Below are 27,672 nucleotides of genomic sequence, written 5' to 3' on the forward strand. Positions count from 1 at the left end.
GGTTCCGTTCTTGGCTCTTCATTGGTCCAGAGCTGAGATATTTTTATCATACGTTGCCATCCAGTGGCACAAACCTAGAAACAGCGAAACGCAAGAGAACGGAAAGCGTTCTCCCTCACAACAGAGAGGGGGAGAGAGAAATCACAGTTTCCTTCTCAAAACCCAGTTGGAAGTTAAGAGACACTGGGTTTAAGCTCATTTCAGGTGAAGTATTATTTTAGCTTTGTCTGAGAGAATAATTTATTGTTACCTGCGCTGTTTTATTTAGGTGTGAGCAGCCTTTTAAAAACAGATGACTCATAGGTGACCGCTGAGAGTATGCATTTCCAGAACAGTCCTTAAATAACACCTTACTCTACTCGCATTTCACATTTTTTATATTTACGTTTAAAAAAAAAACAGACAAAACATACACAAATTGAAAATACATTGTGCAAAAGCAAGGACAAAAAAAACCCTGACATCATACGATTCTATTATCTGTCTCCACCCTCTCTGAAGCATAAATTATCACATCACAGAATCATCAGGGCATTGTCTCTCTGTGACCTCACAGTAGCAAACAGACTAACATTTCCATTGAAATGACATTGTCAAGCTGTAAACTTAAGCTGGTCAAAAGGGTGGTATGTCCAAAAACATCTGGGTGTGATCCTGTAGCCGTAGCAACGGACTGTCAATCAAGACATGCAAGAGAGTGGATCTGGCATTAGCTGTGACGGACCTGTCGTGTACATGTATTCTGCTGTCATGTGTGTTAATGTATAGCTTTTACAGCATCGTGAGGCACTCCACTGCTGCAGTATTTGTCTCCATTCTCTCCCAATCCCAGCACACACTGTAATCTACCCACAATGCAGCACCACAGAACCCAAACATTATCTTCTTTAACTCAGTGTTTCACAGGCTGTTCTTCAGTTACAACCCAACCCCCCCCCCCCCCAAGACATCTATTTCCTGTTTGATGTGTTTTAATCAACATTGGGATTTCTAATTCTATAAAAAGAGGGTTCTTCACGGTTTAGTTTGAAATTAAGCAAACGATGGAGGAAGTACCTGAGGAAGAGCAGACTGGAAAACACTGACCTATTCAAGAGTCTCTCACCCTTTATTTCTCCCTTCCTCAAGGAAAAAAAAAAAACTCACAAGGTCACACAAAGTAAAAATGAAGTAAACCCATACTTGGGTTGGAAAAAAAAGAAAGAAAGACAGAAAGAAAGAAGGCAAGTGTGTGGTGTGCTCTCTGCCCCTCGGCTTGTCTGGCAGAATTGGTCTTTTGAGGCTTGAAGGTGCTTGAGGAGGTAACAAAGGCAACGTGGTTTGGGCTGCCAGGCTTGCTCCTCACAGCAGTGCTTGGTGTTTAGGTGTGAGAGATCAGAAGAAGAACAGGAGGAGGTGAAGGTAGAGGTGGAGGAGTCAGAGTGCCGGCGATGGAGACTCTGGTTCTGGTTCGTACACGTGACTGGGAGGTGTGCTGTGATGGTGGTTAGGATGGTGTTGGTGGTTCGGGAGACTGTCCAGTTCATCCACCTGTGGTCCCGGATGCATCACCACCAGCTGGTCCTGGGGAATGTCGGCAGCGGCCGCGGCCAAGTTTGTAATGGATTTGCTCTTCACGCACTGAAAGTCCACGTGTCTGCTTTTTCCCTCCTCCTTCTCCCAGGACATGCGGATGAAGGGTCTCTGAACGTAGTTGTAAATGACCTCTGGCCGACCTCCGGGACGCTTCTTCACTTTCTCTTTGTAGGTGGGATAACCTGCAGGGGCAACGCCACAGAACGAGAGAGAACACACACACAAGGTTACCATAGGTAAAATATGCAGCATGGCAATGTGACCTTGGATATGAACATTACTCCTCACACTCAAGGCATAAGAACAGTCCTAAGCTCTGAGGATTCAGAAATATGACCATTTAAATAACTAAAATGCAACAAATAAAACAATACCAAAGATAACCATAAAAAAAGGTAAAAAAGGCAATTTAAGTTTCTCTAACATATAGGATTTACTTACCATAAAGAAGGAAAATAAATAAATAAATCATACAGAAAAATCTGATTAACCAACTGAAATCTGATTAAAGTCCAGGGCCCAAACCAGCCCTATTAAAGGCCTGCAGGCTCCTACCTTCAATGCCTAATCTGATCTTCTTCAGACCTCTCTCCTTTAACACAGACTTCGCCACGTCTCGGTTTTCAATGTATTTGAAGAAGCGATAGAGTTTTGTGCTGTATATTACTGTGAGGGATAAAAAAACAGAGAGAGAGAGAGAGAGAGAGAGAGAGAGAGAGTCATTAGAGAACACTGACTCAATAAGTCGGAGAAATACGATATTCCCTGGAGCGCCGTGACTGCGAGTCTTGTTCAGGTATGAGAATAAACCTCCAAAGACAGAGGCAGGAAGATGCACTGACTCTGTGAGTACTCCTCTCCCATCTGCGGCGGGTACTCCTCATCCCAGTCCACCACGTCGTCGTCTGTCAGCACCACCACGTGACACTCCCGCTCTCCGCTCTGAGCGCTGGCCACCATCAGCGGCAACACCATCTCCTCCAGGTAAGACTCAAACTGCCTGCGAGCGCCGTCGTTTGAAAGCTCGTGCATGAGTGCGCCTGCGCGTGGGGACGAGGGAGAGGACCGGTCACGTTTTTTTTTCCCCCCCAACTCATCACTTTAGATTTGTCTTCACGAATGATCTACGCACACTTCGTTTTTATACGCTGATATACACTGTCATCTAAGGACACACACACACACACACACACACACACTCATGCAGACAGGCACAATTTTAGGTCCACAATTGACAATCAATGGCGGCTAGAGCTGGTGACCTAGATCTTAAGAAGCAATCACACCAGACATCCTGTTGACCTACTTGTGCAGCTCTCACTCTCACCAAATGCTGATTTATTTTACACACACACACAGCACACACACAAATACACAGCATGCACACATGCAAAATCAGGGTTAAGCGTCTGCATCCTAAAGCCACTGTCTGAGCTGCAGTGCATGCTAATGAGAGAGGAAAAGCAAGAGGAGACGCAGCGACGGTACTCACTCAGGTCTCTGCACTTGATGGTGCTGTAGTCGAACGAGATGCAAAGGTAGTCACATGCCTCCCTCAGCTCGGGGATGGAGATGCCGTCTGGGCAGCGGATTATCCCTGATTTGTAATAATCCTGCCATTTACGAGGAGGGGAGGAGAGAAAAAAAAAAAAACACAAACAGTCGGCCATTACCGATTCGGCTGGGCGAGCACAGCCCTCCTACGACTGCAAATGGCTTCGACGTCAAGACCTTCCCCCTTTCCCTCTCCCCCCTCAACACTCACACTTTCATTTGAAACCAGTCAAACGTGGACATCAGTACAAGTATACAGAGCATTTTGAAAAGGACACCGGGGCACTCAGCACAACATAACCCTCCCCCCTTCCTCCCCGCCAAATTCAATAATGCCAAAAGCCTCTTCAGAAGAGCTACACAAACACTGACTGTCCCGGTTTTCTCCTCTGCATTAGTCCTCACGCAGCCACAACTCAGTTCTGTTTACATTACCCACAGAAGTATATCTGATAAAAGCCGGAAACATTTCACACCTCTCGCTGAAATATCTCAAAAATATAACATGCCCAGATTCATCGCTACTGGTGTAAAGCAAAGCTGGGTTATGAATCTTATGATTTTGGGTCTGCCTGCTGTAAGAGAAGACAGGATCAGATGCAGTTCCTCGCAGACGCACAGACTGGGAAGGCAAGACGCTGTTGCCCAGAGGCGATCAGACTAGCAGACCTGCATAATTACCTTGTTATTGTCCTGCTCTGTGTCTCTGGAGACTAACGTGCAGCGATGAGGCAAACAGGCGCGGAAATGAAAACGCTAGCGTGTTGTAGAGCATTAATAGCTGATCCTTGAAAAGCTGAGTTACGTCATAGCCAAACAGATTATCCACACTCCCACATTTCTCCTCATCTACAACGTACATGTTCCATAAATGTGCGGAATAAAAACAGACACAGCAATTCAGTGCCAATACTTGTTTGCTGTTCTAACAACGAAATGTACCTCCATTAAGATATATGCTGACTGTTATCACAGGACTCTTACATCCCGTGTAACTCAATTAAAACCTTAAAATCAGTCCAGTCTTTGTCTTATGAAGCTCATTTCTTGCATTTTTAAAGACTTGTACAAATCTGCATCTTCAGCTCTGTGCCATGGGCCAGTCAGGAAAAAAACTCAAACTAAGCCAATTTGAGTTTGACCTCTATTTAACCTTCAGTTTAACTCAAGTCACAACGACTTCAGTTGGTTCAAAGCTTAAAGAAAATGTACCCCTGAAAAAGAGTCCAAAACTAATAAACACAGTACTTTGTTTTCTAGAAACTCACACCTGTGTGTGTCATTAACACACCATTCACTCACTAACAAGAGGCAGCAATGTCACTGAACCTATCAAAAGTGCCGGTGCATTAACATTCGAGCTGTGTTCTGACGGAGTTTCAGAAATTGTGAAATCCTCTGAGATTGAAAAATATCATTTTCCTACAAAACACGGAGAACAAACTTACACATCAAAACCACCGACCCTGTGTCCTCATAAAAAAAAAAAAGCTAAATTTTCATTTCATACCCTGCACAAGGTTCACGGCCTAAAACTAGATTCTTGCGGATTACGACGTAAGAGCTCCATTTCCGGTTGCTAAGAGAACAGGTCGAGGCAGGAGAGCCTTACACACCCCAGTCTCTGGCTGCAGTCCTAGTCCAGCTCAGTGAAAAGAACCATTTACTGAAACGTATTCTACAAGCACATCTGGGAAGAGCTGTTTCCTGTTTCCTTTACAGTGAAGCTAGACAACCAATCTCCTCTCAAATTATAATGAAGTCTTAACATCAACTTTCTTTTAAACAATCTCTGGCAGTTTTTTTTCTAATCACCTTGTGTGTGGCTATTACATAGAATTTGGCAAAATCTTCATGATGCGCACAGGTTCTGCCTTAAAAAAATGTCACTTTTTTTAACAAATGACAAATGATAACTGATGCCCAGAGAAGACGACAAGCTACAATGGACACAAATGTAAGAATGCACTCAAATAAATCTCCCCAAATGATCATGACAGTTACAAATTGAGAGCAATATCTTTACTTCTCTTCAATGCTTGGCTACATCCACAACTTTGTGCAGTACATCTGCAACCATAAGCAGTTTTTTGCTTAAGTCAGGATCTTTCGATTTTTTGCAGCTCAATCCAACGGTGAATTGATACATTTAAAGTCTCTCCACAGGGATATTTAAAACCCTCTCCTTATTTATTTATTCATTTTAAATGTACTCACCAAGATGGCTCTGAACACGGTGGAGCTGATGCCCTCGGCGACCTCGAACTCTCCCTTTTCATTGGGTCGAGTGAAATTATATTCCCTTCCAGACCCAAACATTCTGTAAGGCAAACACCCACAACACTGGAAATCAGGTCGTTCACGCCATAACCCATACATGAACTTCAGCTATTTCACCGTCAAATGAATTCCTTAAGCACCTGACGTTCAGAGTTTAGACCTTCTCAGAACAGAAGGCAGAGGCGGAGACCTGAGACACCTGAGAGCTGAGTCAAGTCCTACCTGCCCAGCATCGTGTTGGGTTGAGCGGTGAAGATACACGGGTCGACCACAAAGCGTGTGTTGTCCACGATGAGCGTGACCCTTTCCGACGACCTGATGGTGCGGTTGCCCTCCTTGGCATTTTCGTAGACGTAGGTGGCGTCAGCTGTGCCGTGCCCTTTACCGTGGGCATCATGACATGTCAGACGGACCGTAGAGGGACAGGATTTCCGTGACCTGGGACTGGTCGACCTAGACAAAGAATCAGCTTCTCTGTCTCGGTCTGAAAGCAATAAACAAACACCGGTAAATAAAGAGTTTCTGTTTGCTGGTTTGTCTGTGTGTTTGTTTTTAAGAAATATGGAAATCCCTCCATAACCCCCAGATATCATGGGGTTGTGAAACCTTACCAATCCACTGGTGGTAAAATGGGTAGTCTCTTAAAATTGTATAAGCATCACACATATTAAAAAGTCCAACAATCTAATTATAAATCTCTATATATAATCAATCATAAAAACAATGTTAAACATGCATTTTTTTATTATTATTATTAATCACTCCTTTGACTTGACCAGTCACTTCTTTGGACCCTCTTATCAGATATAACCACTGTAAAAACGTAACTTAAACTCAGATCTAATCGCATTCACATTACAGTTACATGTCTAACGGCATTACAGGTCACATTACAAACACAGCAGTGGAGTCATAAGTACACTGACTGCATGACGGATGACTAGTAAACTGAGCCGCGTGGACTGACGGAGCTCACCTCCGAGCTGTTGACGGGTGGGAGAGGTGACATTCCTGATGCAGGGGGTCAGCTGGCCATCTCCCCTCTCGTGGGAGGAGTCCCGGGAGCGGTCGGCGGAACGCCGGCGGTCATGGGACCGGTCCAGCCCTCTGCCGGCTCCATGCAGGCTCATCTTCTCCAGTTGGGCCTCCAGTGGAGACACGCGTGACTGGGCTCTGCGCGGAGAGAGAGGAATAAAAGGGCCAGACAGACACGTGAGCGGGGAGCTGCGAGAAGAGTCATTTGAGTGCAGCTCCGCAGCCACGACAACTCAGCAAAAGCCTGCAGTACACTCAGATGAACTCTATGGTATGAGACCTGTGTCTGCTGGGTAGTGCAGTGAATGAAAGCAGTCAATGAAAAGCCACAGAACAATCCCACAATGAAAAACGATGCAAATTTTAGAACAGAACAAATTTAGATAAATGACAGTAAGTGTCGACCGTGTTCATGCATGAGACTGCTCTGCTGGGAAATTGCCCACATAAAATACATTTAGTTCATTTTCATAGTTTAAAAGGCATCACGGAGGTGACCAATGTGGACAATTACTCACCATCATAATAAAATCAAGGAATCTAAGAGGGCAGTCTCATTATGATGTAAAATTCTAATGTTCTGACAGCGATCTCTAAGGTCACCTCTAAAATTCTATTATGTCAGAAGGAGTTAAGCAACCGTCGAGGAAATGGGCCAAGCTTACTCAAAGTACAGCACAAAGCACAAGACAGATTCGCGGAAAGAGACGGCAAAATTATGCGATAAACAACAGCGAATGCCGTCCTCTCAGACGGCAACGTCCGCCTTTTAACAGCACCCCCCTTCAAAGCAAGAGGCAGCGGAGCATGCACACGGTCAGGATTCTCTGCTGGTTGAATGAATGATGAATACAACAGGATGGGAGCTCTTTGAATTGGAAGTGAAAGACCTTGCGCTAGCTAAAGTGCTTGGCTCACTTTGCCTCTCATTACTGTATCAGCCAAGAGCCAAGTAACCCCATTAGCCAACCAAAGCATAAGGACATCAGTCAGCGCGAGCTTAAATCTATTTGCTTAACCTACGGGACTTTAAGTTAAGTGGCCAACCGTTTTTTACGCTGTTTTGACAGACAGCTGTCATTCAAAAAGCTGCAATAAATCCACAACAGAACCTATGACAAAATTCTCCCTCAGAAACATATGTACAGCACAGAGATTTTCTGTATGGCCCTCTCTCTAAATATAAAACAAGTAGAGCAGCGTTAACTCACTTTAAACCTTCGGCTGCCCATGCCTTGCTCTTAAAATTAAATTCATTTGAAAGTCCACATACACTTGTGCCACTCTTTAAACCTACCCTCCAGTGTACTGTTTCTTTACTACACCTATTTAAGTCTTACTCATTGCTACAGAACAAACCGTTCAGTAGCTTCATATAGTATTGCATTTATTCTAAAGTGGATCCTGATTTGAAAGGTCATTTTACAATCACGTTTGTTTTTCAATCAATCGAACGACTAAAGAAACGTTTTTTAAAAAATTAGGAAAAACATAACCCTTTGTTCTCCTTTGTATCAGTCTACACTATAATGTGGAGTGCCACAGAGTCCTAAGGAGACAGAAACCCTGTAGTACAGTCACTAGAACGTCTGTTTCTACAAAACAGAATAATCGTCATAAATCCCCGACATCTCTCGTGCATTTTTTCCGAAAAATTGACTGAGGAAATGCGCAATGTTACTTAAAGAGAAAGTTTCATTAATAATTCAGTGGACTGCTGACACGGCTGCTCTCACGTTAAACAGTAGCTCTGCACTGGTGTAGAGGTTAGCCCAGACTCGATGCACTTTACCATCACGCGCTACAGGGATGCCGAACACACGAATCACTAATAAAAAAATGATTTCATACGACTGATTTACATTTTAAAATTGTACTTTATTATTTCCAGTAACCGACGTTTTAATGTATAATCTACTCAAGTACGATAAAATGCACATAAAATTATTAAAGGAAAAACGTTGAGGTAGCGCGTGTAATTCATTTATAGAATTAAAAAACAGAACGTCTTTTGTTTTCAAACACTATAGAAGCGACAAACACACCTACCCGTCTGTCTCGCTCGGCAAATTAAAGACAAAGCAGCACGGAAGAAGCTGAGGGATGAACGCACAAAGGACTTGCGCTCCTTCACACAATGAAGGCTTGCCAACCGGCTTAGCATCCTTGGGCATTACTTTCAAACTTCAGCATATTTCGAAGACTCTCAGTCAACTTGCTAGCTGTGAATACAGCCCGTAACTCGATTTCCAAACCACACTCTCGATAACATCGGTAGAAACCAAAGCAAGGGTCTTTGAGCAGCATAGTAATCTGGCGGAGGCGAATAGAGATGAATGGCTGGTTTGCCTTTTACGCGACTGTGACACGCAGAGCAGCCTTGTTGACGTAGTCCGACCCCTTCGATCGCCTGATACTGTAGTTTTTCTCCTTCAGTTTCGCATAATAGCGCGCGACGAGACTGGGCTGATAAATAAGGAATGTGGCAGGCGGAGGGAGAAAATCACCGTGAATGGAGAAATAGATTGGCCATCTGCCATGAGCTCATCTGCACAGCCATTTTGTGGGGCGCGCGCTACAATAACTGAGTGAAACACAGTATACTATGAGAATTTTCAAGTAATTGTTTTAAGACAAAATATTAATAAAAACGTCAACTGTAGATGAAGAAAAATCAGTCTCACATTGTGAAAAACTGAGGGGCAAAACTGGAGTTAAGCAAATGTAATCATATATGTACATATAGTTAACTGAAAATGAAGATTTCTGGGATGACAGGAAATCTTTTAGACTGAGGGTTTAATTTACATTTAGAAACAAGAGCTGGTGCACAGTGCTTCTGTCGTTGCAGAATTGTAATATTTAAATAGTACCATTAGGCTTCTCTACCGCATCACATCTCATTGTCTTTGAAGAGACATTTATTTATTTTATTGTTCTTTTTTCCAGTACATGTGTATGTGTGTTAGTGCCTTTGTGTGTGTGCGTGTGTTAGTGTGAATGTATCTTGAAAGCTGGTCAGCAGGTGGTGCTAACGTTTCTAGATGCCAAAGAGGGTAAAGCTTTGTGGACAGACATATCTGTCAGTTTAACCCATTATGGTAGGCACTGCTCTCTCCAGGTGACACACTCCTGCAGGATTCCATTCAGGCCCTAATCAAACTACCATTAACACTCAGAGAGTCTTTGGGTCCTCCCTTTACTGGAACTCAAGTGTTTGCATAGGTCTGAAACCAAAGCCTGCGTATCTAACACTTTTACAGAAAGACAACTGCCCATCACCAGCTAAGCGTGACAGAGAATGTTCCGTTTTATCCGGGCACTTGAGCTGGTCCAAATCGGCAACATACAACTTCTCCTTTGTCATTTGTTGTTTAGTACAGTTTGGCTTCTACATGCGTCCTCACACAGTCGCTTTATCTGATAAACACTTAGTTTTAACAACTGTTCAAGAATAGGCAACCAGTGATTAAGCTCCATCTGCAACCAAAACCCCATCAGTGACCTGACTGTCTAATGACTGTCTTTGATTCACTCATTACGTTCCGTGCAACAACTACTTGAGCAGAAGAGCATGTTACATTCTGATTACCAAAAGATTCTAAAGGAACACTGGAGCACATTTGCACATTCTTTATGGAAATGTGCAGACAGTGCTACCCTAAATCATACAAAATGATGAGCAATGCATGCCATAATTGTCCACATACAGCAGCCATGCTGCTGTCATCCCTGAAACCCATAACTCATAATGAAGTTTAGATCAGCAAACTGGGGACAACAAACTCTGAAGATGCGACAGACTTTTCTGCTGATCAGGTACCAGTTCATTTAATGAGTTCTAAGTTTCAATTTTTACATTTTTCAGGGATTCATTTACTTTTACAAATGAATCTTTTCTGAAATATGACTCACCATTTTCATCTGAGGCTGGCACCAACATGCATTCAATCCATGGTTGCAGTTCCAAACATGTGAATGATTACACTTCTCCACTGTCTTTCCAGCACAAAGTGGGTTATCTTTTGGTGGACACTGCCAGCCAATTTTGGTGCAACAAAATTACAGGGGAAGTGTCTGACACTTGTCTGGTTTGTTTACTTACATGGAGTATCTGTAAAGTCTGCGGGGCCGACCGGTCGTCCTTTGTTCGCAGTTTTCGGTATCACTGGAGTTGCTGTCATATGAAGAGGAACAAGCAGCCATCACAGTTGCATTGAAATGAGCTCAGTGACTTTGCCTTCAGAAATCCACTCCTGTCGACAAAACACACCTTTATTAGAATGTGTGGCTTTGTTTTACTATCCAGGTTGACACTGATGGGCTCATATATGTTTACACAATTTCACATATACAATTATCTGGGAAGACATACACAATGTGAAAAATGAACAAAATATCTGCAGTCAAGTGACAAGATTTCAAAAGGAGTCTAATAGAACAAACAAAATGACAGTTATACAGCCTCGTTATTAAGTGAGAGACTGCTTATGCATTCGTTTAGTTACTATCAGAGCTGGGGTTACGAAACTGTAACCTCTTCCTTCATCTGTGAGGTTTTCTTACGTCTACAGTGAGCAAGGTTCAACCATTCTTACCTAAAGTCAGTACAAGACCGTATGAAAGAAGTTCACACATTTGAAATGTTTTGGTGTCACAACTTAAAAAGGAAAGTCTGTCCATACCCCCATATGCGTCAGTTTTCGGTTTATATGTCGTGTTGGTGTGTACACATTGTGTAGTATTTCAGATTAACAGCTCGCTAAGTAAGTCTTTTAGACTGATTGTTCGCTGCTAGGACAAAAGGGTTCTGCTCAGGAGTGCATAGGCAAAATGCCAGTTACACTAACTGTTCGCTCGCTTAAACTCACTGAAGTCGCGCACATCGGTTTTCAATATATTTCATAACGTTGCTATGTAAGTTAAATGGTAGACTGGTGAGGATGTCAGTTTGAGGCTCGGAAGTTATGCTAAATAGCTAACGAACTTAGTTGCAAAACGGAACGCTGCTGTTTCTTTTTTCCTCTCTTTTTTCCCCTCATTTCAATCAGAGACATAATTCTTTCCATACACATAAATAAAAACGTAAAAAGCTGATTCCTAAAAGTTAGCTAGCTATCCGGATATCGCTTGATGAGTTAGTTGCTTAACTAAAAAAGATCCAAAGAGGCTAAAACCAAGGTTGAGGCAAGAAAGTCAGTCAGCAGAATGAAACAGAATTTCTCGCTCACCTGTTAACCGGAGCCTCCAAATTCGTGGAATAACGGACCAAAAGATTGACTGCCTTCACAGCAACTAACGGGCCTTGTTCAACACATTGTGACTTCCTATGGCTTTAACAGATAAAGTACGGCAGTAGCTAATCCTTGTATCGCGAGAATACGCAGAACGATAACATAACAACCACTCTAGGCAGGTGCCCAATCAACTTTTCAACTGCGATGCGAGTGACTTTTTGTAACAGCAAGTACCATACAAGGATTGTTACACTGGACGAGAGGTTTAAATATAGAATAGTATACTATGTAACAAGAAAGAGATGTATTTGTAAGAGGACGATGGACGTAAACATAAAGCTTTAAATGTGTGGCTAATATTTGATTGTTTGATATTCCAGCAGCCAAAGCATGTTAAACATACACACACAGGCGCGCGCGCGCGCCACACATTGCTCTGATGCTGTAATCTCTTCGCTGTTTAATGTCAACGGTGATATTTTGGGTAAAAAATAATGAGATACATATATAGGACTCCGAATGTACATTTGAAATAAAATTTTATAATGGCGACATTGAGATGATCATTAAAATCAAAGTGCAAAATGCAATATTACGTCTATAGCTAAATGTTTCAAACATTTCATTATTTCATGTTTGAGTAAACAATGAACATGCATTGATTAAAAAAGAGCAGTAATGTAAAAACGTTATAAAAGTGTGTGTGAGACCGTTAGGCATGTATTACACGTTTTGTTCATTTACAATGGGCTGTCAGTAAACTGAAAACCATAGCCTACTATAGCCTAGAACACTAATTCAGTTGTTTAATTCTCATTTTTCTCTTCATGAAAATAGTTTGGTCCTACTATTCTATTGCTCATAATACATACACATTTTTTCATCATAGGCATGATCCCAGAACTCATAAATAAATAAAAGTGCTTGCGGCTGTGAAGTTAAACATGTGGATGGCTTGGCCTCCTCGGAAAGCGATGTCTGATATTTGTATCATACAATAAATACAAGTTTTTTAAATAAAAAAGATAAATAACAACAAACACATGTGGAAAAAAAATCAATTATGGCTTATCGATAGTTTCCGACTTCGAACCAGTATAAAAGTGTGAAGAGAATCCATTATGATTGTGAATTCATAAGCTTTTCTAAAAAGTTTACAACATATTCCACTTCACTTGGAGATAAGTCTTCAAGTTCCGGGAGGACCTCTGGAAGGAGCCTCCGCGTCCTCACCCGATCTGCTCCACTGTTTCTCAGCGAGGCAGTGTGGATGTCCCGTAGCTTCATCTGGAGCCAGTCCTGTCTCTCCTGGACGTGTTTATGCTCCCCCACGTTGTGCATTAGCTGTACTTCACTAACGGAACGTTTTCTGATAACAACAGACACAAGAAAGTCGGTGAACCACTTTGTGTGATTTTTTTTTATTCCATTCTTAAGATCTCTTAAATTAAGTTCAGAATGCCATAATTCCCATCAATCAGTTCAACTGACCTCAGTGGCTTGCTTTCTACCTGCAAACAGTGATATAAGATGCAGAGAGAAAACAATGCAATAATTTTATCCAACCGTCTGATGGGTGACATGCTGATAACCTGTGAAGATATACATACATATTTAGTTGTACAGTAATAACTTCCATTGCAACACTCTACATAAAATTACGAGATTCTTTTTAAACGTAAACGAATGCGACAAAAAAAAATGTAATATTACAGAGCTATTTTCTTACACATAACAGAAAACATAATGTAACCTGAAGTTCACAGTAATTGTACTCACCACTACAGGACCAGTCTTGCCCTGAAAAAGTTATACAGAGATGTGTGGTTCCTTGCTGGAGGGGTGTAAACCCAGTGTGTAGATCAGCCTATCAGTTAAGATTAGTGTAAGTCTCCCGGAGTTCCTTTTATAGCTCTCTGTCCATTGATGAGCCGCCTTCATTATTGGCATTGATGTCACCCCCTTCCCATGATAGGTATAGACATGCGCATGACAAACACCATCGCGTCCCACCGACTAATTCAGCTTTCAGCACCTTTTCCTGTAGGACTTCGCTAATTGCCCCTGAATTTGAACTTTTGCCCTGTCTGCTCCAAGAAAGGACGCCCGAGTCATCTGTGATGAAGGGCATCACATCTTAAAAAGATTCATTAAACGGCCTTTAGTTAAGGGGGAAATAAACTTTATTTAAAATAAAAGCTTGATGGGAAACTGCGACTGTGCCTTCGTAATTCACTCAGAAGGTCGTAATTAAAAACATGCGTAGCTCTCTGTGAATTCAGTTCAAAAATCATAAGGCAGAAATTATTAACCCAATGTTTCGCATATTAATTACACTTTTTATTTGTCTGACGCTTCACTATCTTGAATAAAATAAATGCAACATCTTTGTTAACAAGACAAAAACTAAAATTTTCATATCACAACGTGCATGATGCAGTTTAGAAGTAAACAGCAAGGAAACATAGCACAGCAGAAGTTGGCCGCGTATTGTGTTTCCTAGGAAACTAGAAACCATTTTCAGCCGATTACAAGTCAAGCGGCACAGCCATTTGAACCAGAGTGCAAGGATGTTCATCCACCCAACAATGACGTCAATGTTGTAATTTCAACGAATAGCAAAGGTAGTCAGGGGCGTTTCTACAGATACCTGTTCCAACATGGCGCCTTTCCAACGTGGACATGCAGCTGTGCAGTTGTAGTCAATACTGATGGGAAATACGCTACAACTGCGAATCCATTTATGATGTATCCTTTCATTTGCTTCAGTTGCTGCATGCATAAGTGTAATAACTCGACTGAACAGTTTGGTGTTAATTCCCTGATAACTAAATGGCGATTAAATAAAGGGATGAAAATATATTTTGCATTTACATTTTATGATCAAGACCAAGCTAAAGCGATCCGATGGCTTACATCATTTGCGTTTTAAAGTTAGATTTCCTTTATGACAATGACATCATCTCATCCATTTTAAGCATTTCCTGAAACACTTGCTGAAGCTCTTTAGTCTTTCAGTAATGTATACTCTGTCAGTTGTAAAAACATTCGGAATGCCAGATTAACTGCCACCCCCAAGATTTTTCCCCATAATTCACCACATAAGGAATTTTTAAAAATGGGGCTATTTTATAAATAAATCGTTGCCTTATCTCTTATACCATCACCCTCAGGTGGTCCTTAGTTCTGTCTGCTATGGCCACAGGTGTCCTGGAGGCACCATGGGGGGTGGACAACTCTGTCCTACTTTTATGGGCGTACGATGACGTGTTAGGTAACTATGAGGGAAGTTTTCTAAATGTGGAAGAGGAATGGCTATGTCATGACACAGGGAATACGTCTTCGACAGAAACCAAACAGCTCCGACCTATAGATGTTCCCTCGTGGAGCGGTTAGGGTTTCTCTGAGTGCAAGGAGAATGCTTACCGCCACTCACATGAGAGTACAACAGTCAAAGAGGTGGCCGTCTGTTGTGTTACATATGGGCATTGGCAATTTTTATTATCTTTGGGCATTGAGGACAAGAAAGACCATCTCTTAACACCCGGGTTTTAATGGAATAACCTGTTGAGATGCCCAAAAGCTAATCCAGTGCCGCTCAGACTGGAGATGCTACCCTGGCTGAGACTTGATTCTGCGTGTTGCACCTGTTGATGCACTCAGTCTCTGATTTACAAGCATTCTGTAAAACAAATTTCATAGGTGGCAAGCAATTAAAGTTGTTTACATACCAAGTTTATAAGATTTATGGTCAAGCAGGCCTGAGTGTTACAGATGGTGACCCCATCCTGGTTTCTCCTGGTGCTATTATGGCCTGCAGTAGGCATGGCCTGTTTAGATGACACCCACCAAACAAATGGACCTTTGCCCTTTTGCATGAGATCCTAAACCTTGTCTGTACAATTCCAGGCAGTATTTAGCCCCGTGTGTTTGGGGGGAGGGGGACCTTTCAACCCCAAAACTGAAGTTCTCATTACCTCATGTTTGACCAATGCAAGCCTTGTCACTACTGGTATGTGGCATCAACGCGCATGGGAATTTAACTGGGATTAAAGGGAAAAATCACGAGTAAGCCCATCAGCAAAGGTCACTTGACACCTCCATGGCAGGAACGGTGTAAAAAAAAAAAAACATGCCGGTCTTTATATTTAGTGACAATTAAATCTATAATAGGTATTGAAGTGTTCCTATTCTGGATTTTCTGAAGAGTTTATTGGGTTGTAAAATGTTTACAAGATGAAGTTATTTGAATGCAAAACATATTAGCCAAAATAAGAAGCTTATGTCACTTGCCCCTGTAAAGCAGCAGACTGGTACTGGATACTCACTGTGAACTCGTACAAGCAGGTGACATACGGCTATGAGTTTTCATATTCATTTTTTGCCAACCATTCTGAGAAATATGTAGCCATTTAAAATAATAAACTGTGGATTGAAACTCATTGAGTAAACATACAGCCCGGTTGAATCTTATCCATAGCATCATATAGTCTTGACAAGCTGACACCAATTTGTTACCACCAGTCTTTTTGTAACCCTCATGACTAAAATTCTGGTATGTTGACCATCTCATCAAGAAATGAATTCTAAGAAACAGTTGCTTGTTGCACTCATTCCTGACCCACTATGTTTTTGACACTATAAACACCAAAGTTGTATTTAAGGCCACCACCTTTTTCCTAGAATTGTCCAATCACCTCTCTTCCTTCTTGAAGCAATGTATCTTGGTTTGTCCAATCAGAAAACACAAAGCTTAATAGTTGATTAATGGTCTGTATTTTCTTCACCTCCTGATTCTGTATGATCAATAGCTTCCAAGTTTACGTTGTTGTTTACTGTAGAATCTGGATAATTTTACTTTTCACTACAAAGAGATGGTGACTGGAGCCAAATCAACTGTAACAACAGTTGATGGCCTCTGGCCTCACACAGACCAAGGTTTAGCTGTTCCATCCTAAGCTCTGTCTAAAATAAACAATGTGATCACAATGTAATTTTAGTCTGTACATTAGAACATATCAGGGTATAGATCAAATTGCGAACATCGATTCATTTCAACATTGGTCAGTCGGTTTGGCTGAACTTGCACTATATGTTTCTTTATTGAGAATTCATTTTTAAGAGGGACATTTCTGGATTTATATACTATATTCATTTCAACAGCCTTGATTTTACATCATAACCTGACGCAACAAAACCAAGTGGACGCTGATTGTTTATTGAGGATGGGTGCCAATATTTGCTGATGAAAAGAAAACGTGCTGTCTTCGAAGTTTGTCTGAAGTTTCCGACTGCAATGTAAATAACATCTTGCTGTGCAGATATCAGAATGACGGAATACCATTGCCATACTTGAGCAGGATTCACGCCTGAATGGTCAGGAATAACACTATTCTAACGGGAATATCGTTGCAGAATCCAGCTTCCTTTGACTCAGATGGGCGTCACAGTTCAAAATCGAGATATTTACATTTGGTCATTTAAGTTGTGGAGTGGGCGACCTCGGAAAGGCCAATCAGACAGCACATCTGTGAAGAGCAGTTATGACTGCATGAGGCACACTATACCAGGTTTCTGCTCTGGAGGTCGGATCCTGGGGCCTCTGTGGTACCATTCTTCAGGCCCCCATATCCGAATTCACGGCTACAGAGGAGTTACACACCACCCACGTCCCATTCACATGTTTGACTGATTGACGTTTATATGACAGGAGAAGCGTGTGCTGCTGCACAGACCATTTCAGGGGAAGACAAGTACCGTTGAAGTTGGCGTGTGCGGTCGGTCACGGGCTGAAGCCTTTCATGTCGACTGTTAAACGGGGAACAGGTAGTGGCTGCCCCATTAGGATCATCTCAGCACCTTCATACCTGACAGCGAGCTGTCAAAAGATCATGGAGACACCCGGCTCTAAGCATTTTTTACGGAAACAAACAGTCTCCCCAGATGTTTTGTAGAAAAGGGATACACACACACACACACACACACTGTGGATACAGCCGCTGTGAGTGTGTATGTGTGTACCATCAAGTGGTTAGGTGAAAAAAAAATTTCTAATGTCATAAAAAAATCCATGAAACCTGAATGACAGAACCTTGTGAATAACTTAAAGTAGACCTTCCTTTCACAATGACATGCATTTTAGAGCTACTGAAATTTCACACTTGTGTAACAGTGCAGTCACTGAAGAGCCAGACAATGCAGATGAATGGAAAGAATTTTGATGGAGGGTGTTTCATGAGAACGCATGTTGACCTTCTGCTTAATTCGGAGGGGATCTGGGCAGAGCCGTAATGTCCGCTTCACATCGGCACAGCCTCCGCAGAAATGGCTCACGTACACAAGGGAAGCCAGACCGGTTACCGCAAGACAGTAAGCACAACGGTATGATCACATTATCATGTGCAGTACCATTAACAAGGTAACAGATTAGCACCTCCTTTTATTAGCAAGGGCTCCACTTGTTCGGAGGCACTGATGGATAAATTACAGCTTTTTGTATCCGGACCCTCTGCAGAGACTCTGAAAGGGTTGTGGCCGTATCCAAGTGTTTTAACACTTAAGGTCTGATGTTGGTTTCCAGAAATAGGCAGTTTGACACATTCATCACTGCACATCCACAGATAAAGCCAATCCCTTGAGTGCGTTGAACGTTTACAGGCAGAATTAATGTAGCGCTTAAGCGAATGGAGCATCAAGAGTGGAAAAACAGATGAGAGTCTCTCTGTCATCCGTTCCATCTGACAACCAATGAGGTGTCCAATGTCTATATATGTCCTATGCATCCGATTCATCATAATAACGTTTCAGACTTTTGTTTCTTGGAAAAGACAATAACATACAGTAATTGTAAACTAATTACAATATATTACAAGTTATGTATGAGAGGTATCAAAGAGAAAAAGGTCTGGAGAGAAAAACTGTTATTAGTCGACACAAAAGAGCTCCTTACAAAAGGAGCTCCTATCCTGCCATCATAATGATCATAATCTTTTCAGTTTTAAGATGATTTGACCAATATGAAACATCATTCTTCAAGTACTCCTCAAATCAAAGACAATTTAAAATCACAGAGATCAAACTAGAAGGTTTGCCTCAGTAAAAATCTCACCCTCTGCTCTGGAAAGGAGACTTTATTTGAGAGGAGTTTACTGCCCTTTTTTACCATCTGATGCCCACATACCTATAAGAGCATGAATTCTTTTTTGTACGCCAGAAGAAAGTAAATATGTTTTTGATGACACACAAACTAACTCTTATTCATGTTGACACCATATACAACCCAATGTCTGCCTCTGATCAAGGCAAACTGTATCACTGTCTATTATCTGAACTACATTGTGTAATCAACACTTCTATAATTTAACTGACAGGTGTTATATACTTATGGACTTTGATTACTGCAATGTTCTGTACTCTGGACTTCCTGCCTCTAGTACCAAAAGTCTTCAGCGAGTCCAGAATGCTGCTGCCAGAATCCTGACCAGAACAAGAAAGTTTGAACACATTACACCTGTCATGGCTTCCCTTCACTGGCTCCCAATTCATGCAAGGACAGATTTTAAGGTCCTCTTATTGACATATAAAATTCTATTTGGGCTTGCACTGTCCTACCTGTCCGAATTAATTACAACCTATAACCAAGGTTCTGGACTATCAGTCATTCCAAGAGTTAAAAAGAAGTCCACTGGCTACCATGCCTTTTCCTACCGCTCTCCCTTCTTCTGGAATGGTCTACCAGCAGACATTGGGAAGCTAAACTCTTTTCATACCTTTAAAACTAAACTAAAGACTTATCTATTTTCTCGAACTTATGGATAATATAATTTTGATTTAATGATAATATAATTTTGGACATGTAAAGCCCTTTGAGACTATAAATAGTGAGACTGGGCTCTATATAAGCGTGTACTCTCATTATTATTATTATCATTATTATCATCATCATCATTATTATTATTATAAAAGATACACATCTCGTGAACATTTATACACAATAAAAGTTTCTCTGTTAAACTCAAATTAACAGCTTTCACAATACAGACACCGTTTTTATGTTGAAATCTGTTACCTCAGACTCTGAGTAGGACACAGGGCTTAGGGCAAATGTAAAACAGGTGAGTAACGACTGCTCCACTTCGACACATGTTATACAGTGGTAAAATAAGGTGCCGTAGCTTACTGGATTCTTCGCAAATTTACCAGTCCCTCGGTTTTTAAGCCTTGTCACGGGCAGAGAATGCACTGTAAAAGTTCGGAAAAGAATTAAGTGAGAGTCTCAAAGCGTTGCGTGATGACTAAAGACATTCATCACCTTCGTAACATCAGCTGTTAAGAGTCAGGGGCCAACGGCGCCAACCATATTCACAGGCGATATTCTCAATGAACCCTGACTTCGATTCATGGCTATTGTTGGCAACATCACTAAGCACTAAGACGTTTGCAGTCTTTTTCCCACAATAAAGAACCGACAGGGGGAAGCGGGCCAGGTCTCTCGTTTTGTGCGGAGGAAAAAACGCATTGCGCTTCCAGCAAGTGAACGCTGTCGGCAATCCATGTCAGTGACGCAAAGAGAACGCAGACATCGGATGTGAACAAGACCCGTGATTCATGCGAGTGACTAGGTGCGAGGAAGTTCATCAAGGTTATGTTCATCAGTTTAGAAACCGTTTGGCGTGTACAGTGAGGCATCTAGCATTTAACACTAACCGCAGAATTATACTGACCTTTCCTAGTCTGCATTAGACATGGAGTTACTGTTTCGCTAAAGAATAAAATCTGCAAAACTACACTGTTAATTAAATTGTAAGAATGCTTCAGTATAGGAGGGGTTTATTTTTCGTAGTTGCTCTTACATTTGCAATGCCGCCAATATGATAGTTCCTTAATTGTAACAGAATCGGATAGGCCTTTATTGAGTTTTGTACATAAAATATTATCAGTCGGGAAATGAAATGTCTTTTTTTGCCAAGACATCAGAAAAACTGAAATACTGCCATTTTATGCCCATTTCATACAAAAACAGCGTGTGGACAACACATAATGCAGGTCTACATTTTGTTGTTAAAAAAATGTACGTGTAACCTAACATCATAATCTCCTCTAATCAGTCCCAGTGATACTGGCTGTTAAACAGTACACATTCATCAGTCTTACTTATCATTACGTGTTACTGAAACATCCATGCCATGGCCATTTGTAATTTGCCATTGTGTAACCACTATGTAACGACCTGAAAGAATATCGCGTAAACTATGGCCTACAATTAATCGATAATATATACCACAGCATATATAGCCTATACATAAAATCAACTTTATAAATTGGTAGGCTACGTCAATCGGCTCACCCGCTCTCAGTTTCCAGGCATGCGCAAATTTATTAGCATAAAGTTAAGTGCGCGAAAAATATCACCAAAAGGGTCACTAAGGGGGAGACATTCGAGAGAGGATACAAAAGTATCACCGGAGGTAGGTTTACTTCATTAAATTGACGAGTAAACGGAAACATAGTGAAAATGATACAATTTTCCCTACTAGTCGTCTTAAATAGCTTTCAAACTGTCATAAAACTGTCAAATGCCTTAATGGTGTAGCGTGGATATCTCAAAGAGTTAGCATATCACGCTTAATCGAGTTCACTCTGCCAGAGCATTTTCGGAAGATACGATCTCAAAAGTGTTACGTTGTCAGATGGTTCAGATCATTTTAAAAGAAGTTGTTTTCGTCGTCTTGATCATATATCCACAGTAATGCCTTATTGGAGCCATACTGGCTGATTTAGAAATTACCAAGGTCGGTATTACCCTCCGTTGCTGAATAGCCTAAATAAAACAGATTGTTAGCTAAAGGTTTTACATGAAAGGATTGCCGCAGCTAGAAGCATGATTGCTACCCCTTTGATGGGTCAAGTTAAATTCCTTTTGAAAAATTTTGTATCGTCTCGGATAACAGACATTGTGTTTGAATATAGTCAAATCATACGGCCCAAATGTATAAAAAATATTGAAAAGACAATTTTGGTGTAATGTTAAGAAACTACGGTACCGATAAACGTCCTTTTGTCGATCTTACTGGGATGGAGCCCCAGCTCTCTAGTGGTAGAATGATAAATATCAAATGAATATATTAAGTTTTGTTAGGCCTATCAGTAGTCGAGAGACTGTTCACTAAAGTAATTGCTGTGCTAAACTCGTTGAGAATACAGGATTGTATAGCCTGTAATGTGTGGATAGTAAGACTAAATAAAGGCTTTTGTGCTCAAGTTTCCTTTTCCCTGGCTTCCATAAACCTGAGTCACCTTCAGCTCATTAAATGGGTTTGACAACCACAGTAAAGTGCATTGATGTCTTTCTTCTGACTTTCTGTTCTAAAGGAAAATGAACAATACACGACTGAGAGAAAACTGTCTCGTCGCTGAAGAGGTTTTTGAGAGCTCAAAGAAGCGAAAAAACAAACATAAGACATCCAAGAAACAAAAAGGGGGAAAACAGAATAAGAAAAAGGCTAAGAAGACTTCTCTCGAGGGGTTAAACTGCTGCCTTGAAAACTGGGAAGCGAGCAACTTTATGAAAATTCCCAAGATAAAGAAAAAGAAAAAAAGAAAGGACAAGGAGGTGGAGGTAACACTGGAAGCAGAAGATGATAGCCTTCTCACATTAGCAACGCAAAAACACAAACATCCCACTAAAACCAGTTGCACAGCGCATAAAGGTGAAGACAAGTTCAGTGTTCGCCCTCTGTTGTCTGAGAAACAAAGTGAGTTTAACACTAGGTTGACAAAGAATAAGCCACCACGTAAGAAGAAGAGAGTTGTTTTTGACCTGTCACCAGAATGGAGTCAACCGAAAATGTCAAAAGCTGCAGTATTACACACATCAGGAGACACGGCACTCTGTTTTGGTGCCAGGTTGTGTGTAAAAGAAAACCAGCCAGAAGAATCACAAGGCACGAGCGATGATCTCAACAGTCAGGACCTGTTTCTCACACAGAAATCCTTCACCATTTCACACAGAGATTTCCCCAGTAGCCTGAGCCCTATTGATGCTGTAGCTGAGCCCCTCTTTGAGTGTGTTAACCAAAAAGAGCGGATGATTTCACAAGAGCCACGCCTGCACAGGTCAATGGTCGAGGCATCCACCCAGACAGAGAATTTCTTCACCTCCACAGAGCTCTCTACCTCCCTTAGGTTCCACCTGCTGTGTGCTGCGACAAAATGTACCAAGAAGCCGGTCGACTTGAGCCTGCCTAAGAGAGAGACGCCAAACCTTAACCCGAACCTGAGGATCCACGCCGTGGATGAGGACTGTCTCCTGCAACAAACCAATCAGAAGATTTCAAACCCGGTTCTGAAAGAGGACGGCGATGCGTTCTCACGAAGCAAAGGGGATTTGTCACGACAGAAGGTTGTCCAGACTCGCCTGAACGAGTCCTTCTTCTTTAAGGTGAAAGGGGAGGCAGATTCACCAAAACCTCTGTCTCCCTTAATGAAATTCAGGGAAAGTGTCGAGAGTGGACCCAAAAAGAGTTACTGACATTTCACTGTAGGTTTATTAAAGTGGAACATAGTCAATGTTCATGTTTAAATTAGATGTTTAAAAGTTTGCTTAAGGTATTTTGTTTGACATTTAAAACTTTATGGAACTGAGCAGAGTTTATCTACCTCTGACACTTTGTCCAAACCACAAACTCCTAATTTGTCTAGTGGTAGTGTAGCATTTTGTTATATTCTCTTACCGTTTGAAACATAGTCACACTGCAAATACACACTACTTAGCCTGTTATAGTGTGTTATATTCACTGTTCTACAACAGCGTTATTGTTCTGATAGTTGCCCATCATTTTTTAAATAAAATGTGAGTTGTTTTTTTTTTTTCTTGCAGTGGCTGCACAAGTTTTTATTAGAGGTCATCAGCCTACATCAGAAGCAGTATCCTAATTATGTCTGAACAGTTTGATTCCCATCCATTTCCACAAGTGGAAAAACACGTAGACAGGGATAGTGACAGGCAATAACAGACTATAAAAACACACGCTGCTTGTGCTGGTACAACCCTGAGGAAAATTTTCATCCATGCTAGCAGAATAGAAAAGTCCACATAGAGATATTACTGGGACTAGCACCGTGACAGTGGAGAGGGAAAACATTGTGTTTCAGCTGAAAAAAATGTCCCTGTAGTAAACAGTATTTGAGATTTTCCTCAAGACTGAGTCGTTTCTTCAGGCGCGTCTTTCGTCTTTTGAATCAGTCTCGCGTCCTGTGGAATCATATTGGGAATTCCATCAATGATAGGGTAGGCGATGCCAAGTTCCTCGTTGATCAGTTCATTAGTTTGTTCTTGATATCTGTGTCGAGTAAAACATGTAATTAGACAACCTAACACGACAGTAATTACATTGCACCAAAACAATCAAATAGCTGGGAGGACAGTTACTTGAAACCCATTGTGTTGCAGGAATGATCCGTATTAATGGTCAAAGTGGCACGACCATTTAATAAGAACGGAAAAGGTCAGTTTATCAAAGTCGCATTACCTCAAAGGTTTCTTTGATAGAGGGCATACGAGGAACTCGAGTATAGACTCGTCAAACTTCTGTTTATTCACGTTGTCCTTCACACCATCCGATGAATACCTTTCAAAGGTTTTCAGAAGAACGGGGCTTCGCGAAAGTGGCTGGTAATTCACTGCTCCTTTGAATTTTTGTATGTTTGCTGCTAACCTTTTAAGAGCATACTGAGACATGACCGAAAAGAGTGTTTTTGACGGAATAAGGGCCTTGTACTTCGTGCCTATGTTGTCAATCTGACGCGTTACCCCAATAAGGAAGAGATTCATTGGTGCATCCTCAATTTAGTTCCCCAGTGCACAGTCGTACTGTAGTTCCTATTACGACTCGGTAAGTAATGCGGGTATGGTCGAAAATTGTAAAATGTTTTGCAAAATAAATAAATCAACACATAAAATGAAAATGGGTCGTGGTAATGCGCGGACACAAACAGTTTAATATGAAAAATGACCCATGATTTATGAACATACACTCACTATGGTCTTTTACCACGAGATGTCACTGTAACTACACAATTACAGGAGCGCATTTGTCGCTTAAACTCACTGTAATTTCATGGTCGCTCTCATGTTGTAAGTTTCACATGGCTGCTTTCATGTCATACATTTCACAGCAACATTAGATATCCCTCTCTTCATAAAGTCAGTCCAGTGGTGATAGAGGCTTTGATACTTCGTGTTCGTTTGCTTGGTAATTTATCAGTCTTAATACAGAATGTTAAACTGATTCATCCATATACTCATTGAATAAGAATGTTGTCATTTCTGCACTAACTCTAAACTGCTCTAAGTGGTGGGAATATATCTTAATCGAATATCCCCGTCTAATACCCTTTCGTGTTCCTCAGCTCCAGACCAAACGATTCACTGGACTTATGTAACTGCCGTATTTTGACTTTGCTCAAGAGATGTTAAATTAGATATGTTAGTGCAGGGCATTAACAAAAATCTGTTTTAAAGATAAAGCCCCGGACTAAAAGCTTAAAAAACACAATTTTTGTTTACTTCAGTTTACTTTATTTTAACTGAGGGCTATGCTGACCTTGGATGAATCATACAATTGAGATAATTCTGCCTAAAAGACCAATACTGTGCGGTCATACAGCTTTAAATAGCACTTCGTGCAATAAAATACAGAGCTAGCGCCCAGCGACATAAAGACACGAGGCAGAAGTCAAATTTATGTCTTTCTCATTTTACTTGGCATACTGATACCGCCCTGAGTCTTTCTGACGGTATAATATTCGCTTTTTAGGGATCTTATCCTCAACTGATCCGTCTGGAGAACGGCTAATACTATGGACATTCCCCTTAATGATTTAGCCCCTCCTGTCTCCGTGCTCAGAAGCCCGGCAACGTAATTAAATATCACTGCTGTCAGAGTCCGTCTGGCAGCTCCCAATTCACATAAAGGAATCGCAGAGCAGTTAAATCCACCGACTCGTTTTGAGAGTAGAGTGGTGGTGTTCTTTTATTGTATTTGATAAATTGTTTCACACTTTCTCTCATAAAAAAGACAGGCGGATGTTTTCTTTCTTTCTCTCTCTCTCTCTCTCTCTCTCTTTTTTCTTTTTTTTTTGTCGTAAAGAAACCAGTAGTTTCAGAGTTTAGCACGCATGGCAGTCCAAAGACATGGGAATCATTACAAGCCTCTAGATGATAACAGCAGAGGGTTTTAAACAAAGTTAAGCTGATTGTGCCCACACAGACTATGTTCCAAGAATCTTTTTTACGCTGCAGCGACAGTATTCCTTCTGTAACGTACCAAATATTAACTGGCTTGATGTTTTTATTCTTCAAAAGACTTTGGTTATCTTCAAAACTTCTCTGCTATCCCTTTTTCTTTGTTAACATTTTTAATTTTCAAAAAATGTATAATTGCTATGCAAAGCCCCTTATTACGGTTCAGTCCTGACTCTCTCGACAGATCCTCATACTAAACGCTGACATATATAAGCATGAATAAGCTGATTAAGGGCTCGATTATTAGTCGACTGATTGAATCAGGTATGATAGTGCTGGGTTAGAGCAAATGCGTACAGTGAATTGGATCCTGCTACGCTGATCTCAGTAAAATTACAGAAGAGTTTCTTTAATGTCATAAGAGTCAGCAGAGGGTCCCCCATTCAGACAGCAGGGTTATGATTTCCACGCTTGGAAATGCTGAAGCAGCGTTTTAAACTACTGCCGAAAGGCCCCAAAAGTGCTCCGTCTCCCAGCTCTCTGATTCAGAATATTCTAATACCCTCATCAGTGTACACTGAAACGGAACCTTTTCTATCGTAATACCCTTGATTTATGACCAAACTCAGAATTAACGAGCCTAACTCTTAAATTAAATCTCCGAGCCCCTCAGCTGTAAAACCAACGAGACAGGAGAGAGTTGACCACCGTCATCATCAATGGCTGCTTCAAGGTCTCCATGACGTCCTCTCAGCTCCAGTCGGCATCGACGGAGAAGAATGAGGGAGAAACAGTCCCTCTTTATGTATCTGTCTGATAGATGTCAGTTGTTTCTTTTCACGTGTTTCAGTGCGCAAGACGTTTAGACTACTATAGATCATGCGTAACATTTCTCAGTACTTCTTTGAGGGAAGTCTATCTCTGATCTGTGTTTCAGCTAATGTGTCTTTTAACTTTAAATGAGTTTTTATGTGGACTGACGTTTTAAACATACAAACAACTCTTACTGAAAAAAATAGCGTTTTAGATTTTTATACCGTAATATTTGGGATTGTTCCCAGTGATAGATAGAAGATTGTAAATCTACTGTGAACAAAAGAGTTTTGCGACTGAAGGAGCAAACTTTATGGTCACATGAAGTGCTGGCTGGCCTCTCCATCTAACATCAGAGCCTGTGTGAGAATTTCAAAAGAATTTCCTGCAGGGCTTGAGAGGCCGTTGGTCTCAGTACTTTCATTCATGTTTTTTCATTCGCTTCAGAGTCTTCACTGTCCTCCGATTGTGTCTCGACATGAAAGGCATTTTAGATTCTATATATCCATTGTCAGGTGAAGTAGAAGAATAGTTTCTTTTTCTGATGACACCTTTTTGCCCCCCGGTTATGAGGTACTAGCGCACGAAATAGAGGAAGGAAAAATCACTCCATACGTCTTTTGTGCTGTTCTCGGACTCATTCGTCATCTCACGGTCTTCTGCTGTTGTCTCTGCCAACACTGTTTTGGAGGTGAATGTGAAAGCGGACCTCTTAAGGAATGAAACAAAAAAAAAATGGCGTATATACAGAAACATTTAAACAATATTGAAATCAACTACATTTCTGGATAGGAGGGCAGATTCACCTGCGTCAAGGAATTTTAGAGTCTTTCTCTCATCTGGAGAAAGCTTGTCACATCAGTTAATCCTATGAATACGTCAGTGGTAGGCCTACCAGCACTTTGGAAGTTTCATTCAGTTGGGGGGTTAGTG

General features: G+C 41.2%; 3 protein-coding genes across 4 annotated transcripts; all 3 read right to left on the bottom strand.

Annotated features, from left to right (window-relative positions):
* Window positions 1-1,176: 1,176 nt before the first annotated feature.
* btbd10a (BTB (POZ) domain containing 10a) lies at window positions 1,177-11,749 on the bottom strand. Of its 2 annotated transcripts, XM_030780103.1 has the most exons (9): window positions 11,676-11,749; window positions 10,550-10,700; window positions 6,386-6,582; window positions 5,632-5,893; window positions 5,347-5,449; window positions 3,068-3,188; window positions 2,418-2,615; window positions 2,131-2,241; window positions 1,177-1,757 (listed from the first exon to the last, which is right to left on the bottom strand). In XM_030780103.1, exons 2-9 carry the CDS (start codon window positions 10,648-10,650, stop codon window positions 1,417-1,419), a joined length of 1,434 nt encoding a protein of 477 aa, XP_030635963.1. In that variant the 5' UTR covers window positions 10,651-10,700; window positions 11,676-11,749; the 3' UTR covers window positions 1,177-1,416. The 2 variants fall into 2 exon arrangements, with proteins under 2 accessions (XP_030635963.1, XP_030635955.1); XM_030780095.1 differs by lacking the exons at window positions 10,550-10,700; window positions 11,676-11,749 and adding an exon at window positions 8,494-8,618.
* Window positions 11,750-23,446: 11,697 nt separating this feature from the next.
* On the bottom strand, window positions 23,447-23,847 carry LOC115814062 (phosphatidylinositol N-acetylglucosaminyltransferase subunit Y). The gene has a single exon (XM_030776785.1). It carries the CDS (start codon window positions 23,822-23,824, stop codon window positions 23,612-23,614), a length of 213 nt encoding a protein of 70 aa, XP_030632645.1. The 5' UTR covers window positions 23,825-23,847; the 3' UTR covers window positions 23,447-23,611.
* A 15-nt stretch (window positions 23,848-23,862) lies between these two features.
* On the bottom strand, window positions 23,863-24,480 carry pyurf (PIGY upstream open reading frame). Its single transcript, XM_030776776.1, has 2 exons — window positions 24,212-24,480; window positions 23,863-24,022 (listed from the first exon to the last, which is right to left on the bottom strand). Exons 1-2 carry the CDS (start codon window positions 24,418-24,420, stop codon window positions 23,878-23,880), a joined length of 354 nt encoding a protein of 117 aa, XP_030632636.1. The 5' UTR covers window positions 24,421-24,480; the 3' UTR covers window positions 23,863-23,877.
* Between the last annotated feature and the right edge of the window lie 3,192 nt (window positions 24,481-27,672).

Source organism: Chanos chanos, chromosome 1 (genome assembly GCF_902362185.1).
Source record: "Chanos chanos chromosome 1, fChaCha1.1, whole genome shotgun sequence".
NCBI lineage: Eukaryota > Metazoa > Chordata > Actinopteri > Gonorynchiformes > Chanidae > Chanos > Chanos chanos.

Bases quoted from the DNA above. Each gene is read 5' to 3' on its own strand.
- LOC115814062 (XM_030776785.1), bottom strand. From the start codon at position 23,824: ATGTTTTCCCTCTCCACTGTCACGGTGCTAGTCCCAGTAATATCTCTA.
- pyurf (XM_030776776.1), bottom strand. From the start codon at position 24,420: ATGTCTCAGTATGCTCTTAAAAGGTTAGCAGCAAACATACAAAAATTC. The intron at 24,023-24,211 runs GTAATGCGACTT...TACTCGACACAG, and splicing joins CTATCAAAGAAACCTTTGAG to ATATCAAGAACAAACTAATG.
- btbd10a (XM_030780095.1), bottom strand. From the start codon at position 8,618: ATGCCCAAGGATGCTAAGCCGGTTGGCAAGCCTTCATTGTGTGAAGGA. The intron at 2,616-3,067 runs GTGAGTACCGTC...CCCCACGCGCAG, and splicing joins CATCAAGTGCAGAGACCTGA to GCGCACTCATGCACGAGCTT. The intron at 2,242-2,417 runs GTCAGTGCATCT...TATCCCTCACAG, and splicing joins GGGAGAGGAGTACTCACAGA to TAATATACAGCACAAAACTC.